Here is a 17,514-nt window from a genome sequence, read left to right as displayed (position 1 = left end):
TTTCAGACATTTGAAAATAGCTGTTGCGACACATTGTGAGCTTGTAGATCTGCAATTTTCAAAATATTTTTTTATACATTTTTACATTTGCAAACTTGTGAAATGGGACCTTAGTCTACTATCTACATTTGGTAAATTTTTATACCAATGCTTACTCAAGTAAATGTTGTATTCCATACTTATACTTACAGAGTATTGCAGTATTAATACTTTTACTTAAGAGTACTTAAGAGTGGAGTCGAGTGGAGGAGCCGAGTGGGCTCTCCGAGACCGCATAGAGCGAGTGTACATCAGGTGCAGGCTCGGTGGAGTATTTTGTCTCCTCGCAGCGGATTTCCGCATCACATGTATTTGTTTTTTCCTTCTCCAGTGACATAAGTCCGCCTCCTCCACATATGGCACAAAAACACTGCTTGAAACCCGATACTATGCACCCCACCCCATCCACTAGCTGCCGGCCGGCTGACTGGCTGAAGTCGCTGACCCAACGGCCAACACACACATGCACGCACTGTTCAACTGTTTGTTGAAGAGACACATTTTCGCTAAATGAATAGAGCTTCAGAATGATAAAGTAGCCTATCTAGCCTACATATGTGAAAGTGAAAGGACCACAACAAGCCACTGGCTTTATTGCGTTGTGTGATATAAGCATAATAAAAGTAGGATATATAAATTAGGCCGGCTATATTGTGCGCACCTCAAAAGCTATAGTTAATTTATCTCTGTGCATGCCTGAATGCACAGACTGCTATGAATGGGTGACAAAAATGTATTTATTTATATGTGGACTGAACTGAATATGTAAGTCAGAGAGACTATACCTAATTCCTGTAATAGTGTCCGTTATTTGCAAAGACCGCGGAGGAGGACTGACTGTCGGAGGAGGGGGGGTGATTTATACGTGTGCGCATCCTGGCGCTTATTCACTATTTCAGGAATAAATAGCCTTGCCTTGCACATGTTACCAATACATACACATTGGCCTCGGACCCTCGGTTACATGCACAAAATGATGAATTGTCTATTCTGTAGACTGTATAATACGGCTCTGTTCGGAGTTCCAGTGATCCAGCTGTGTGACACTGTATTGTTCCACCACTTTTGCTTTGGCAATGATATGTTTTCCCATGCCAATAAAACCCTTTGAATTGAATTGAATTGATACACGTCATTAGTGATCGCGGAATGTGCCGTCGCTTTGAAATGACAGCGTAGTACATTCCGATTCTAGAGGAAAATTCGACCACCACTCTGTCCTCGCATGGAATCCTCTCCTCCTCCTCTCCTCCTCGTTGGGGGCGGAGCCGAGGAGCGAGTGGAGGACGCGAGGAGAGTGAGCGAGTGTGAAAGTTGCGGTATTGGAATTTAGCTTATGTCTTTCCCAATCCCTGCTCTGTTGCCGTGCCAACACTCTTCTGCCCCAAACCACAGACTTGTTGGACAAACCGATATAGTTGACGAGGCCGCCATCTAGAGGCGATGTAAAGAACCGCAGGTTTCTTTTCGCTTGTCAATAAAGCATTGAGAAAATAGAATTGATTGATTGATTGAATACTTTTGGGTCCTATGTATTCAATTCATAAAACATAACATAAATAATAATAACAAGATTCAATATCCTTACAAAATATAAAACACTATATGTAGTTATGTACATACACAGTAGAAAAAAAGGGGGGAGGTGAATATTTACCTACCACTTTGGACTCCTGAAAGGTGGATTTTCAGGCCTGTTTTAAAAGAAGCCAGTATACTGATCCACATTATTTTGAGGGATGGGTGTTGAAGCTGATAATCTTTTATCTTTCCCCACTCTGCCTTTCACTCAGGGGAATCAAACCATTGATCTTCTCTGGACACAACTTTCTCCCTTCTTACTTCCCTAACAGGCCGTTGCTACAGTTCCCTGCTGCATGTATGAACTAACTGTATAGTGTCACGGAAACTTGACATCACTTGACAACTTGACATCAGCACATGAAACAAACAGTGACGCCGACATTGCTCTGTCCCTCCAGATGTGAACGAATGCGAGGCTCGGCCGTGTCAGAATGGAGGACGCTGCACTGACCTGGACGGAGACTTTAACTGCCGCTGCCCCTCCCCCTACGTGGGCAAACACTGCCAACTGCGTGAGTAGAGTAGAAACCTTTTAACCCATTCTGACCTGAGATCAGATTAAAAAAATGTCTATTACATCCTGACAGTTTCATTATTAACCCATTCTGACCTGAGATCAGATTCTAAAAGTGTCTTTGATTTAAAAAAAATAGCAGACCTACAAGCTCGTATCGCACCACTCGGTGGCGCGATATGAGCTTGTAGATCTGCTATTTTTCAATAGCTAAAGCATAACATGTTGCCAACACCAAAATGGGTGCCCGGTCAGAATGGGTTAAAGTAGTTATCATGAATCATGTATAAACTAAGAACGTAACAGTGGAGTATCTATGTAAACTATACATACTATACTATATTATATATTATGCATGTGTACTATAAAGTGCTATGACTACATCAAATGCAATTTTATGTAGTGCTGTCTACGTAACAAGCTATAAGTCTGTTTAAAATACTATCTAAGTCTACATAAAGTGCTATCTAAACTAAGGGCTAGGCTAAGGCAAGTGCTACGGGCCATGGTGGAGTCTGAAGAGGTGGGTTTTCAGACTACGGCAGAAGATTGGGAGTGAGGCCGCAGTTCTGACTGTGATGGGAAGTGCATTCCATAGTTTTGGAGCCAGAAGGGAGAAGAGTTTGGGACGTGTGGAGCGTTGTCCCGGCGTTTTTAGTGAAGGTACCTCCAGCTTCCCTGCTTTGGCTGATCTGAGTGCGCGGGAGGGTTTGTAGGGTACGATCATACTTGTGAGATACGGGGGAGCCATGCCTTTGGTTGCTTTGAATGCCAGCATCAGAGTTTTGTATTCTGTGCGGGAAGCGCCCGGGAGCCAATGGAGGGAGCGGAGAAGGGGGGAGACGTGTATTTTGGCTGGTTGAAGACCAAGCCAAAGCCAGTAAACACACACTCACTCACTCACTCACTCACTCACTCACTCACTCACTCACTCACACACACTCACTAACCGTACATTTTTAACGAAGGAACTCAAGGCAGACAGCGATGTGTCTTTGGCCACTGACCGTGTTTTCACAGAAATGGATCCGCGACCCACAGATTGGTCCTGACCCACTGTTTGGGAAACAGTCCTGTAGGTTATATTTCTTCGTTGTCAGGAGGAAACCACCTAACTCTTTTTCCCCCCCTCATAAATCAGTGCTGTTGAACACCCTTTATGTCTGTGTGTTGGTTAAAAAAATATTGAACCAAAAGCAATCACTTTGGACAAAACCTCATAAGCCCTCGGAGGAGCGATCACCTCCACAACTATTCCGCAGCTGACATTGGGTGGGGAGATGGTGGAGAGGGTCGTCGCAGCTACGAATATCTTGGGACCACTATTGACAGTGGGATTACCATACATATCGTTGCTGTCCGGAGGAAACCTCATAACTCCATTTTTGAGGTTTTAGATGTTTTTGTGTATTGTTTCGAATATTGAACCAATGGAAAGTAGTAAAAAAAGCATTGGACAAAACCTCTTAACTCCATTGGACCCTCAAACTGTCTGCTAAATCAGCTAACTCCACCACCTCTGTCCTTCTCATGCAAGTAATTGACAATATCTAATGTCACAACACCAACTTTGATGAGGCAGTATTGCATCGTTTAAAAAATATATGGTCATTTCCTTAAATTTTTATATTTAAAATTTCCTGAAATTTTGGAGTTATGAGGTTTCTTCTGGACAGCAGAGATATGTAAAAAGTAAAAACCCAACCACTTGGTCACACTTCTCCAAAATGGAACCACAGTAGGGAAACCACAGTGCAACATTTATTTATTTTTTACGTTCAAAGGCCTCGCATTTCGCTTCAGCCATGATGTTTGATCTCAAATCTAAACTCTTCCCTCCCTCTTGTCTCCCTACATCTCCACCTCCTTTCAGGCTGCATTTCTCTGATGGGCATGGAGGGTGGAGGTATTGCTGAGGCTCAGATCAGTACGTCGTCCGTCCAGTATCGCATGCTGGGCCTCCAGCGATGGGGCCCGGAGCTGGCCAGGCTGAACAACAAGGGCCTGGTGAACGCCTGGACGGCTGCCTCGCACGACAGGAACCCCTGGATTGAGGTCAGAAAGAATGCTGGGGTGGAATTGGGTGACGGAGAGCTAGAAAGCGGTCCAATAGCTTTATTGGTTTTGGATTGACACAATGGGACTTTTTTTTGGGATATGAAATAGAGATTGCATTCACTGTGTTTTACGTTCATTCAGACAGGAAAATGTAGAGCAGGGTTTCTCAAAGTGGGTGCTGTGATGCAAGTCCAGGGCCGTGCCTCAGGATAATATTTGGAATTTAATATCACTTCAGTTTAACCACATAAACCCCATCGCCAAAAATATCAGAACTACAAGCTCACAATGTGTTGCGTTGCGACACGTTGGGGGGGAATCATTCGCCAAGATCGTCTATTCTTGGCAATTGTTCCCCCTAGGATAGGGATAAAAGTATAAAGTAACAAGTTATTTTCAATCTGTCATAATGGAAACGGATATTCTCTCCAGTTTTCTTCCTGACATGCTGTGTTTTAGGGGGAAATATTTACATATAATCTGTAATATATGCCATAGATATAAAGTAACAATGTAATTCAGGGGTGCCGTGGATCAAAACGTTATTTACAGGGGTGCCCTGAGCCAAAAATATTTGGAAACTACTGTAGAGACTACTGTAGAGAGGCAGGAAGTTGAGCGAGGGCAGACAAAAGACAGAACAAACAGGGCTCCAGCGGGAATTGACTGTGATCGATTGATCAACATCCTGTGAAATGGAACCGTGACTGACTGGTGTCCCTGTATGTCTGTGGTCTCAGGTCAACATAGTACCGTGACTGACTGACTGACTGACTGACTGGTGTCCTTGTATGTCTGTGGTCTCAGGTCAACATAGCACCGTGACTGACTGACTGACTGGTGTCCTTGTATGTCTGTGGTCTCAGGTCAACATAGTACCGTGACTGACTGACTGACTGGTGTCCTTGTATGTCTGTGGTCTCAGGTCAACATAGTACCGTGACTGACTGACTGGTGTCCCTGTATGTCTGTGGTCTCAGATCAACGTGCAGAGGAAGATGCGTTTCACGGGCATCGTGACGCAGGGCGCCAGCTGCATGGGCTCCGCCGAATTCATCAAAGCCTTCAAAGTGGCCTCCAGCCTGGACGGCAAAACGTACACCATGTACCGAACAGATGACCAGAGGAAGGACCATGTGAGTCTACTATACTACAACCACAACAATACACAACTCTACAAGATTGGAGCATACATTACTGTAATTGCTGTCGGGCCTGGTATGTAGAAAAACAAATACCATAACCGGGTTGTAACAAAACACAGTCCAGCTAGCATCTCTAGCATAACACTGACCACATCACAGAACAACAGCTAGAACAGCTAGAACAGGCAGGGTTTGATTTGCTGGGAAATATGACTCTGCTTTTGATGGTCATTCTATTTATTTTTAATCACTTTATTTTTTGTCTCTGCTTCTGCTCAGATTGAATGAAATACACACATTTCCTTTTGGGAAATGTGTGTATTTATTAACACAATTTTTATTATGTTAATAATAATAGACATTTCCGGGGGTCCCCAGCCAAAATTTTTGAGAATCCCTGTATTATGTTATAAAATTGGACACTCCACACCCAGGCACAGAGCCACGTATGATTGTCGTTTTGTGGCAATGGCATTGTCACCGTCACTCCGGGATATGGGATATGAACCGCAGACGGGGCCGTCCCTGAAACTGAACAGTGACAGGCCACATTAAGGCGAGGAACAGAGACTGTTTACCATTTCCATAGCAGATAGTTTATTGTTTCCACAGCAGGGCAATGTGTTCAATTGTAAATATTGTAATCTCTTATAATATGAAATAGCTATAGGGAGAGCGTCTCCCTTCCTTTCTCCTGTTTGTTCGCTCGCTCTATCTTTCTCTCTCCCTCTCCATGACAGGCAAGTGCGTACAGTTAAAAAAAATATGTGTGTTTTGTTTGGGGATCCAATGGTAATTCTGACGGAGCATTAGTCCGACATGTGTGAACAACGGTCAGACTAGCGCTCAAACATGCGCTGCTCCCGTGCTTGCGGTTATGGTTAGGTTAGGGTTTGAGGTATAGGTTGTCGGTCTAATGACTGTTAAATAATAGGGCCAATAATAGTGTCGGAACTAAAGCCTGTACCCTGTGTTTGTGTGTGTGTGTGTGTGTGTTTGTGTGTGTGTGTGTGTGTGTGTGTGTGTGTGTGTGTGTGTGTGTGTGTGTGTGTGTGTGTGTGTGTGTGTGTGTGTGTGTGTGTGTGTGTGTGTGTGTGTGTGTGTGTGTGTGTGTGTGTGTGTGTGTGAGAGAGAGAGAGAGAGAGGGGAGAGAGAGAGAGATGGAAAGAGAGAGGTAGAATGACATGTGTATATTAAAATTACCTTGTGACTTGAAGTTGGGTCAACGGACGTAAACGTAACATGCACTGATGTCAGACACAACAGAAACCGTTGTCTAACAACACAGATTTGTGGGTTATGAATGAGGTCGTGCACATCATCATCATCATCAATCATCACCTTTATTTATTCTCGGAAATACAGTTGAGGGCAAGCCCTCATTTTCAATGTAGCCGAGGTTACAATTCACAAATACAGTCAAAACAATACACCAACATAACATTATAATGCAGAGCAACCAGTAAAATAAATCAATCAATTTGATACATTTAAAGTATGCTCTTTCTCTAGGTGTTTTTAGCAAATGTCAACAACGATGGAACCAAGACCAACCTGTTTGACCCTCCCATCATCGCCCAGTATATCCGTGTCATCCCAGTGATTTGCCGCAAAGCTTGCACTCTGCGAATGGAGCTGGTTGGCTGTGAGCTCAACGGTAAAATACACACACACACACACACACACAATGTTTCTTCTTTGTCTTTCAAGTTTCACTGGGAGGACGAAACACGTTTCCACACCTCTGCTGAGCAGCAGTGTTCATTTCGTCTACTAAAACAATGACGAAGAATGTTTGTCGACTAGCTTTTTTCACTGAAGAAAACAACGGCAATAGTGTGGAAAATTGTCGCTTCACCATTCACCATTTTAATGCTCCTTCACCAGCCTTTGCTTCTGAATTTCAACGCTCTTGTGGCGATAGTTGAGTCTTTTTTCACTTTCTAGCTGTTTAGTGCCCTCCCCAAAGGTGGTGCTAGTGCTACATCACCTGAAGTCTTTCCATTAAGCTGGGACTTCCCTCCTGTGCCTGCTTCTGATCCGTAAACAGGGCCAATTGTGCTTGTTGGAGCGCCCGGGCCAACTCCACTTCCCATGGTAGTGGTGGTGGGCAGTGACTTTACCCTGCCTGCACCACCCAGACACCCTTATGAAGTAGTTCTGTACACTATAAGCAGTAAGCACTGATCATAACTCATAAAGAATGTTGGAACACATACAACCACACACACACACACACACACACACACACACTTACTGTACACAATCCTCTGTTAGCCAAAAGTACCGTCGGGTCATTTAACAATGGATCCATATGGATGCATTGGAAACATTGGCACAGACACGCAGGGTGCAAAGCAATAGGAGTTTTCTTGGAAACCGCAAAATCCACATTTGTCATACCGTCATCTGAGTGTTGTCACGCATGCCAGTTGAGCCAAGATAATATTTGGTTTCTTTCTTCTCTTCTGCAACAAAACGTCGATTGATCTCTCTGTTGGCTTTCATCTGACGCCAGTGTGTATCTGCTGCCAGCATTCTGTCTTCATTACAAACACCCATGTTCCTCTCTTTTCTGTTAATGTTTGTCAGAAAACGTGGAATATTTTGTCTCTTTGGCTTTGGGCATGCATCCATGTGTCTATCTCTGGTGTGGACATCACACTTTTATTTTGACATATTTGTTGTATGTTTGTCTCTCTTTGACGTGGACATGCCTGCGAATGTTTAAGCCAAATTCTTGTGTTGTAATGTGTGTCAGCTTTTGGCGCTTTGAACCTTAAAGACAGAAACTCTGACTTTGATCAATATATGGGAGTTTAAAGCCTGATATAAACTCTGTTGTGGCAGATAGCCAATCTGCATTCTGCAAGCTCAACGCACTGCATCGTTGTGATGTGTTGTGAGCTTGTAGATCTTTATCAATATCCAGCCTTTATCCAGCCAATATCCAGCCTTTTGTCAGCAAACATGTTCTCATGAAAAAACAAACAAAAAACAAAAAGAGAGTTACTGTCTTTAAGGTTCAAAGCACCAAAAGCTGACTCACACATTACAACACCATAATTTGGCTTAAACATTCGAAGGCATGTCCACGTCAAACAGAGACAAACATACAACAAATATGTACAGTACATGGTCCCCAGCTAAATGATGGAGAGTTCGTATCCAAATGGACCTTTTAGATCTTTAACTCTTGAGACCAAGAAATGAAACCAAATGGACCCTTACGGGTCTATTTGGTTTCATTTTACTCTCTCAAGAGTTCAATTATTGGTAAACATCTGTACTACTTAATCTTCAAGAAGTCTTCACAATTATTTTAATCGTTTGCTTGGAATGCATGGAATTGACTAAATCTAAATATTCTACATTTTGAGAGGCTAAATCACTTAAAATGTTGGTCTGTGGCTCACATGCCGAATATATAATGGGCCTTGATATGAGCAGGGTTGAAAAGCACTGATCTACTGTAGGTAACCAGCTGGTGGAGACCTTGGCCCGGTTCCTGGCTCCACATTTCTGTGCATGGTTGATGGTTCACGTCTTTTTCCATTGCATGCACTGCTGTGCTTCTCTATCTCACTGCATGTCTGGCTGTCTCTGTGCTTCTTCACGTTGCTGCAGGTAGGGCCACTGCATAAAAACAGATACAATATCGCTTCTATGCATAGCATAGTATAAAGTTAAAGTCATGTTTATTTGTGGATGTGTAAACCTACCTGACCTAGAGAACTTTCATGTAACTCTACTGTATCTTTCTTAATTTGCCTACCTCAGCGTATCATCTCAGTATAGGCCAATACATGCACCATCCTACGCCTGAACTTATCTTTAGAAAGGCTATAACTACGCATATCGAAATTACTACAAATTGACTTCATTCCGAACTTCTGATGGCCGGTCTCAGAACCTTTTTTCAGAACTCGTGATGTGCTGACTCTCCGAACAATAGTTCTGCCTGCTTAGAGTTCATCCGAGGTTATTCAGGTAGTTTATAGTTTAAACAGCTGGCACCTTGGTCTTCCATTTCCTCACATAACATCCCTGTATTTGTTCACATCACTAGCTTCAGCTGCTTGCATGTCCCCATGTCTCTCGTCTCACCTCAGCGGTGTATTCGAACACGGCAGGTTGTTCCGAGCCCCTCGGTGTGAAGTCTCGCCTGGTAACGGACCACCAGCTCTCGGCCTCCAGCACGTTCCGTACGTGGGGCATCGATGCGTTCACGTGGCACGCCCACTATGCCCGCCTGGACAAACAGGGAAAGACCAACGCCTGGACCGCTGCCACCAATGACCGCTCTGAGTGGCTGCAGGTAGGGAAGACACTGTACTAAACATGACGAAATTATCTTCTGTTATTGTGAGAAGTACAACAGCTCTAAAATGTTTATCTTGCTCTGTGTTTGTTAATGCTACGTGTGCAGGTGGACCTGGGACGTCCTAAGAGAATCTCAGGCATCATCACCCAGGGAGCCAAGGACTTTGGCAATATTCAGTTTGTCAGCGCCTTCAAGGTGGCCCATAGTGACGACGGACAGTCCTGGACTATAGTCAAAGACTCCACCACCAGGACAGACAAGGTCAGTTCAGACAGCTCGATTAGAACATCAGTAGTATCTTCTATTAATGGCGGCAGTTTCTTTACATATGGTTTAATGGTTCGGTTATGGTGCCATTTCGCGAAATAATAGGGCGGCCAGGAGGGTTGTCAAAAGGCTGTTTGTGGATTTTACAGTAAGTAGAAAGAAGCAAGCATAGGGGAGTCAAGTAAAAATGTAGATGCATCATCCGAAATCCATCGCGACTCCTAACGTCAACAATGACGCTGTGGAATTCTTTTGTCATATTGGCCAGAGCGTTGTTCAAAAGTTTTATGTAATGTTTCGAATTAAGTTGCTGTTTTGCTTTTGTGATATATTGCTCCCTAGACAGCACTACAACAGCACCCCCTTTTTCCACTGGGCGGATAATAATATCATCATTTTTCTGTTGTGCCAGAAACAGAGAGAGAGAGAGATAGTATTAGTGCTGCACTGTTGCCTGCTAATGAGAGAGAGAGAGAGAGAGAGAGAGAGAGAGAGAGGGAGAGGGAGAGGGAGAGGGAGAGGGAGGGGGGAGGGAGAGAGGAGAGGAGAGGGAGAGAGGAGCGTTAAATGTAATTTCCGATCAAATCTGAACAAATCAATTCTGTTATTGAAGAGATTAGTATTGTAGATGACACTCAACTGGTCCCTACTGAGATTACCTTTAGACATGTTTACTACTGCTGAGGAGAGTACTGTTTCTTCGGCTGGTCCCTCAGGCTTGTCTGTCGTGTTGTTTGGCATGGAGTTGTGCGTTGCTGCTGCTGCTGCTTAATCATTTAATAATACAAAGTTTCTGCCCATCACTGCGGAATATAGGGGTTTAAATCATCCACTATGTATCTGTGCATCTTGGCAAGACCTTCCAACGGCTGTGTTCAAGGCAGGGAAGCTAGACCTATATTAGTGTTCAGCAGTGAGAAGGGACAGTAGAATAAAGAAAAGATCTGAGGCAGAAGGAAAAGCTATTAGTTTACTTTTCAGGTGACGTATTCATTTCTTCATCTGGAAGCAATCCGATTGACATTTGGCTCGTATCAGTCTTTGGTAAATATGTAACAATTCATCCAACTATGAATTTAAATGCCAGATGTGCAGTCAGTGCACCTGTGTCCAGTGAAAGTAACCAAAACAGAGGGATTGAATTTAGAATTTGTATCCTCAATTTATGTCAGAATGAAAACCACTCATAAACTCATATATTTTTATGAATAATAATAAGAATAAGAATAATCTAAATCACACCGAATTCAGTGAATGTTCAGACATATTACTAACCTACAGTACAGAGTTGAAACCTCACATCTGGCTCTCATTAACAACTACTCTACACATTACACTTTATTGTTTTTAATTATTATTTCAAAACATATTTTTCTCAGTCATTTCATGAAGAAATAAAATGAATTCCATAAATTACAAAACTAATGTTTAAGAAGTAGTAAAAGTAGCAGACCTGCATCTAGCTCACACCTGTGAACTTGTAGATGTGCTATTTTCACTAGTTTTGGTCCCGGGCAAATGTCTAATTTCTCTTTTGGGTGTTTGGTAGCCACTACTGCTCTAGTAGTCTACACTCCCAAGCTTCACCTAGCATTAATTAACGTTAAAACTTAGATTTGGTTTTGTAACGTTTTGAGTTTTGACACTTTGTCCTGATTGGCTCGTCTCAACCCCAGATCTTCATGGGTAACTCCGACAACAACGTGCACAAGATCAACGTGTTCGAGGCGCCCGTCTACGGCCGCTACGTGCGCGTGCTGCCCTGGGCGTGGCACGACCGCATCACCCTGCGAGTGGAGCTGCTGGGCTGCGACGAGTAAACCCCACCCCACCCCACCCCCAACCCCACCTCTACCTCCTCACAGCCAGTGGTGGGAAAGGTACTCACATGTTTTACTGGACTTAAAAGTATCAATGGCCGCAATGTAGAAATAGTCTTTTACAAGTTGAAAGTTCAGAATTCTAATTTAACTGGAGTAAAAGTACATGGTATTCGTATCGAAATGTACTTAAAGTACCAAAAGTAGAACGTGCTCGACACTGCTCGCTATGCGTCCCATTTCACAAGTTTTCGAATGTATACAAATATTTTGGAAAATATCAGATCTACAAGCTCACAAGGCGTCACATCGGGACGCATTGTGAGCTTGTAGATCGGCTATTTTCGAATGGCCAAAATGTATATAGGACTGAGGTGGTTAATGTATGTTTTGTAATAATAATAATCGAAATCTAACTACAGTAACTAAAGTTTTCAAATAATTGTAGTGTAGTAAAAGTACAATATTTGCCTCTGAGATTTTGTGGAGTGTAGAAGTATTAGAATTGGGAAATACTCCAGTAAAGTAAAAGTACCTCAAAACTGTACTCAAGTACAGTACTTAGTTACTTTCCACCACTGCCTTTACCCCGCACCTCTCCTTCCTCACCTTCTATCCCTTCTCCTCTTCTGACTGAGCCACACCTGCACTGCCTTGCCCTTGGCCCTAGGGGGCAGCAACCACCACCACCAGCAGCACTCCAACAACCCTGGATGGATGGGTCAGATTCCTCTAATCTCTGGCTCCATGGCCCGTGGTTAAGTTGATCTCACACACTTCATCCTTTTTTTAATTTCTTCGTTTTCCAAACAGATGTCTGACCGAATAAATCATAATATTAGATCATAACATTCGCATTGTTAGTCCAATTTGGCTTTAATGATTCGGCAATCGCTTTGAGGGGAGAAAAGACGCATGCAGTCATCGTTTGTCATGACGGATCTTTCATAATTGTCAGTGGGGGGGGAACAAAGTTGTATTTTATTTATATTGATCTTGTCTATTTGATAGAATAATAATACTATATCTCCAGATCTATGATCACTTGAAAGGCGAGAGGAAGTGTGTAATTGTTTTCCATCCAAACAGCCTGGGTCGTCATATTTCAATAGTATACATCAGCCAGTCGTCACGCAAGAGTGGGTCACGACTAGCACAACACTCCCTCAGGGTCACGAATTTGGAGCAGTTTGTTTAGTGGAATGGGCGTGGTATTGTTGGATTAGGACTCGATGGAGAAGGTCAACCAAAACCAGTTGTGAAGTGCTATATGGTCAGGGGTCAGGGGTCAGGGGATAGAGAGTACTGCTGTGTCAGCTGGTGCTTGTATGGACTCTGACCCTGAACCACTTCTACCTGGGCAAAGCCAAACCTCAAAGACTGAGAGGGGAGCTCCTCTACCAAGCTAACGCACGCTTATACATTTTATGTCCACTTTCAGAGACAATAGGAATTCCTTGCTTTTAGGGTTGGTGTGGTCTGTTTCCGTTCATGGAAAACATGGGTGGGTGCTGCCAGCACTGTCTATACATTGTATACAAGGTTTTCCACATTTCACGAAGAGCTTTTACTGTGTGTTTATTGTATATTAGAAATAAGATAAATGGAAAATAATCACATGACAAATTCAGTTCAGGTCTGAGTATGACCCGGCCTTTTGGAATGCTAACTAATCACTCGGAAACTTTGTCTCCATATCGCCACAATTCAGATAAATAGCTATGATGTAACAAAAGAATATTGCTTTGACAGCAGGCATGTGTGCTTTAGTGTTTCTAGCAGTGATTCGGAAAGTAATAAGCTTTGCGTTTGTTATTTTACACAATTAGTTTGAGATTTGACTCATTAGAATATAGTTTTCTATAAAGATCTTCTAGTCTGCAAGTAATATATTTAAGAATACTAACTATTCATGTATTGTGTACATAACTGAATAAAACTAAATGCTAAATTAATTTATCAAAGTAAACACGTTTGTGTAATAATTGCCCACAATCGTACGAACACATAGTTTACTGGTCATCGATAAAATACCCATTCCATACATAGACTATTAAAATATTGCGGTTGTTGATCAGATTAATTCCATTATATTTCATTATACAATGGGTCATTGTGTCAACAACAAGCATGCCATGAGAGATTCTGTCATAAACGTGATTTTGTGTAAAAGAAAAATAGAAAAATATTCATTTTAAATAATAGGTTTAGCTATTCCCTCAGATAATGAGTTTAAGTGTATCTCCTTAAGGCACTATCACTGTGTTATAGGGATCTGATGCAGGTTTGGACAATAACAAAACAAGGATTATGGGAAATTGTTTTGATCATTAACAAAAAAATAAAAAACTGCTGCCATTTCACAAACACAAATCCTTACTAATACGAGGGAAAAGTAGCTATAAGTAGAAATATTTTTTGAGAAAAATGATTAAGGTTGTGTTTGTAAACAGAGAAGAGAAAATGTATGAATATTGATGGATGCCTGGCCTCAGGTCAGATCGTACTGGCACTGGACACGCTACTGAAACACACACACACACACACACACACACACACACGCGCCGCACACTGAGGTGTGCCTTCCCTTTTCTCTTTGTGGCACTTTTTAATTATGGATTTTTCTTTAATATACAGTATATATTTTTTGTGTTTTGTGTTTTTGACATTTTAAATATTGTGAAACCAAAAGGGTATTTTACACAGGAGAACAATAGTAGATCTAGTTGTTTTGTTCATTCATAGATCGATTCATAGAGGAATGGCAAAGATGATCTAATGGAGCTTAGCGTTGTTAGCAGCATTTGTATATACTGTACTCTTTTACTGTACAATGATTTGTTCACATGACTTAATAATGTTAATGAAGAGGGGTTTTTTTTTCAAAATGAGAGGATTTGAGGAGTTCTAACAAAAATGGTAACGGTTATCGTAAAGGAGTAGTTCACTCAAAAAAAAAAAAAAAGTATTTTCGATGACAACAATATGGAGACTGTTTGTTTCTCCTACCGGAGACTCCGCCAGTCATCAAATGATTGGCTTAGGTCCTTAGAAATATGACCAAAAACCTAAAACAATTCATTTTTGGGGTGAACTACTCCTTTAAGTCTGTGGTAGTCAACAAGGAGACAGATTTACTGGCTGGGATGTCTCATGTAAAGAAATGAAGAACGTTTTTAATGATGAATGATTAAATTAATCGTAATGATGTTCTCCTCACCTTGGATATGATGTATTTTATTTTGGAAAATAACTCTTCACATGTTTTGCCACAGTCTCCAATGTTCTACACAAGGGTCTAATGTTATGCATCTGCATTGAACCTGCATTACAGTTGAACAAGGCTTTGAAAATCAAATAACATTTTTCTTTTACTGCTGTACTGAATGGACAGCAAGTCACAAATCTGACATGTGGGCTCCATTTTCGTCACCGCTAAACCACTTATCCCTAAACTTCTTTCCCTTTTTTTACTATTTTGCAAAACATTTTTGAATAGTTAAAATGGCCAGTCTACAAGCTCACAATGTGTCAATGTAGATTGGCTAGTTGAACTATTCAAAAATGTTTTTCAAAATAGTAAAAAAAAAAGGCAAAGAAGTTTAGGGATAAGGGGTTTAGCAGTGACGAAAATGGAGCCCATAATGTTTTTCTCTCTCCCCTTAACTCATGTTGTCATCCTTATATCGACTTCCATTAATTCAAAGTTATGGGCTTATGTGCAATATGATACTGTATTCGTTTTTGTTTTGTTTTTTATAAGAAAAGAATATTAATTCAATAGCATTACAATGTGAATTGTTGCAGGAGCTTGCATGTGGACATGGTAGTGCCATGGAGAGATGGTAGTAGTGGTTGAATAGTGTCAAACACTGTACAATACTTAACAATGCCACGGGAAGTTCCCCCAAAAAAACATTTGCCGTGTTTATCTTGCGTCTGCATGCATTGTATTCGCCACCACCTCTCAGAAGCAGAGTATATCATTTGTGTTGCTTTAACGGGTATACATTTCTGTTTTCCAGCGTGAAATGTGATCCCTACTCGACTAACCCTCGTCCTTCTTACACACTGACAGCAGTTAGTGCTGTTTGGATTTGTAGGACTATAGGATTGTTGACTTAGGTGTTGTTTTGTTCACCAAGGTTCACGTTTCCTAGAGATTCAGTCTCCTTGTTCAGGTATTCTATGATTAAAGATGTGTTTTTATTGGATATTAATATCATAGTTTGACCTTTTTTTGACCATATGATGGCTTTGATTTGATGTTTTTTCTTTTCTTTTTTTTCTTAACATTGTGTTTTCTGACGACTTCTTTATGTTTGGCCTTTGTATCTGAAAAATAATAAATAAATTTTTAAATATACACAGCCGTTATTATGACTGATCCACACCGATCCTTCTACTCTGTGTCGGAGAGAGAGAGAGCAACGGCCATGGTCCTTTCATAGGAGGATAAAAGAGAGGGATGAAGGATCCATCCAGTAAATAATTCAAATGCAGGCGTTCTGAGTTAAAGATGGTATAAATCCGAAGGTTTAATTCATTGTGGCCATTTTCAATATAAAAGGGGATCAAAAATGCAGGGTATTGTGTTATAATTCCTCCTGTTTAGCATTTATACCCCCAGGGCCTTAATATGTGCTGCTAGTGACTCCAGTCCTCTTCTGTGGTAGACAACCTTCTGGAAATATTCCTTTCTCTGTGAGGATGCAAGTGAAGGTGAACCTCACAGATAATGCTATGGAGATGAATTCATAGGAGCAGGGTGAATGGAGATTGAATCCTTGTGATGTTTAGCAATTCACTGACTTATTATGCAAGGCAACCCCAACACCATCTGGTTGAAAATACCAGCGTGTAGTTAATTTTAAGATGACAGCACTTAAGTCCTTGACCAGAGAGCAATAAGGGACTTGCCTTGGACTCACTCGACAATGAGATTTGCTATATTCATGTACATGTAGGCACCAACCAAAACCATCTTCATCCTATTACTTTCCCCAAAACAAAACAATTTGTGAAGGCAAATTCAGGATGTGACACCCGCATGTGGGGATTGAAATAATTATGACTTCCTGACGTTCTCCTTTCACTGCGGTGAAGCTTCGTTTTTCTGCAGTTCCGAAAGTAATAAGAGAAATGGAGCTGCCAAGGGTTGATTCAGGGGTTCAAGCCAACGCGGACTGTAATAAGATGAAAGCTGTGAGGAGTGAGTCTAGAGACCATAGAGTCTAGAGTAGACCTTCCATTTATTTCCAATGTGCCAGGTCATGCCCTTTTCCAAGCATCACCTCCAACTGTTAGAGAAATGTGGGTTACCCTAACCCCAGAGAGAGAGAACTCGAGAAACTAACCCATTTTATATAAAACATCCCTTTTTGGTTTGCAACTGATGGTGCCCCCTATTGGGCAATTTCAAATTAAATGTACACACAGTTCAACAGTGTTGAAACAGATCCTATGAGTTCTGTAATGATCAGGCACGAAAAAATATGTAATTCAATCATTTGTGTTACGCACTACGCAGCAGTCATTTCTTTCATTTGTAGTGCCCTCAACTGGCCGGTTTGAATTGAAGTTTCAGGGTTCAGGTCCTTACATCCTGCACGTTTTGGCAAGGCTGGCACAACAGTTGTTGTCTATGTACAGAGTCACGCCCTTTTGAGATTGGTCAGTATATTCAAAACTAAATAAGATATCAACAGATATCAAACAATTAAATGGCAGAAAATCTACACGAGAAACTTTTGTAGTTCTTGA

At 41.6% G+C, this 17,514-nt stretch overlaps 1 protein-coding gene across 4 annotated transcripts in view; it reads left to right on the top strand.

Moving 5' to 3' along the window:
• Positions 1 to 16,117, top strand: part of mfge8b (milk fat globule EGF and factor V/VIII domain containing b) — a 43,679-nt gene extending 27,562 nt beyond the window's left edge. For 2 of the 4 annotated variants that reach the window (XM_083763865.1, XM_083763863.1), the window contains 7 exons: positions 2,022 to 2,135; positions 4,011 to 4,192; positions 5,176 to 5,331; positions 6,853 to 6,997; positions 9,474 to 9,658; positions 9,770 to 9,925; positions 11,608 to 14,657. In XM_083763865.1, coding sequence (XP_083619991.1) covers positions 2,022 to 2,135; positions 4,011 to 4,192; positions 5,176 to 5,331; positions 6,853 to 6,997; positions 9,474 to 9,658; positions 9,770 to 9,925; positions 11,608 to 11,751 — 1,082 coding nt within the window. In that variant the 3' untranslated portion in view covers positions 11,752 to 14,657. Of the gene's footprint in view, positions 1 to 2,021; positions 2,136 to 4,010; positions 4,193 to 5,175; positions 5,332 to 6,852; positions 6,998 to 9,452; positions 9,659 to 9,769; positions 9,926 to 11,607 lie in introns of all 4 variants that reach the window. The other 2 variants (XM_083763864.1, XM_083763862.1) reach the window with 2 other exon arrangements.
• The last annotated feature ends 1,397 nt before the right edge of the window (positions 16,118 to 17,514 follow it).

This window comes from Protomyctophum parallelum (assembly GCF_964188405.1).
Source record: "Protomyctophum parallelum genome assembly, chromosome: 4".
In the NCBI taxonomy this organism is placed as follows: Eukaryota; Metazoa; Chordata; class Actinopteri; order Myctophiformes; family Myctophidae; genus Protomyctophum; species Protomyctophum parallelum.
The sequence above is the reverse complement of the archived record's forward strand: the minus strand, read 5'-3'. Positions and strand labels throughout refer to the sequence as shown.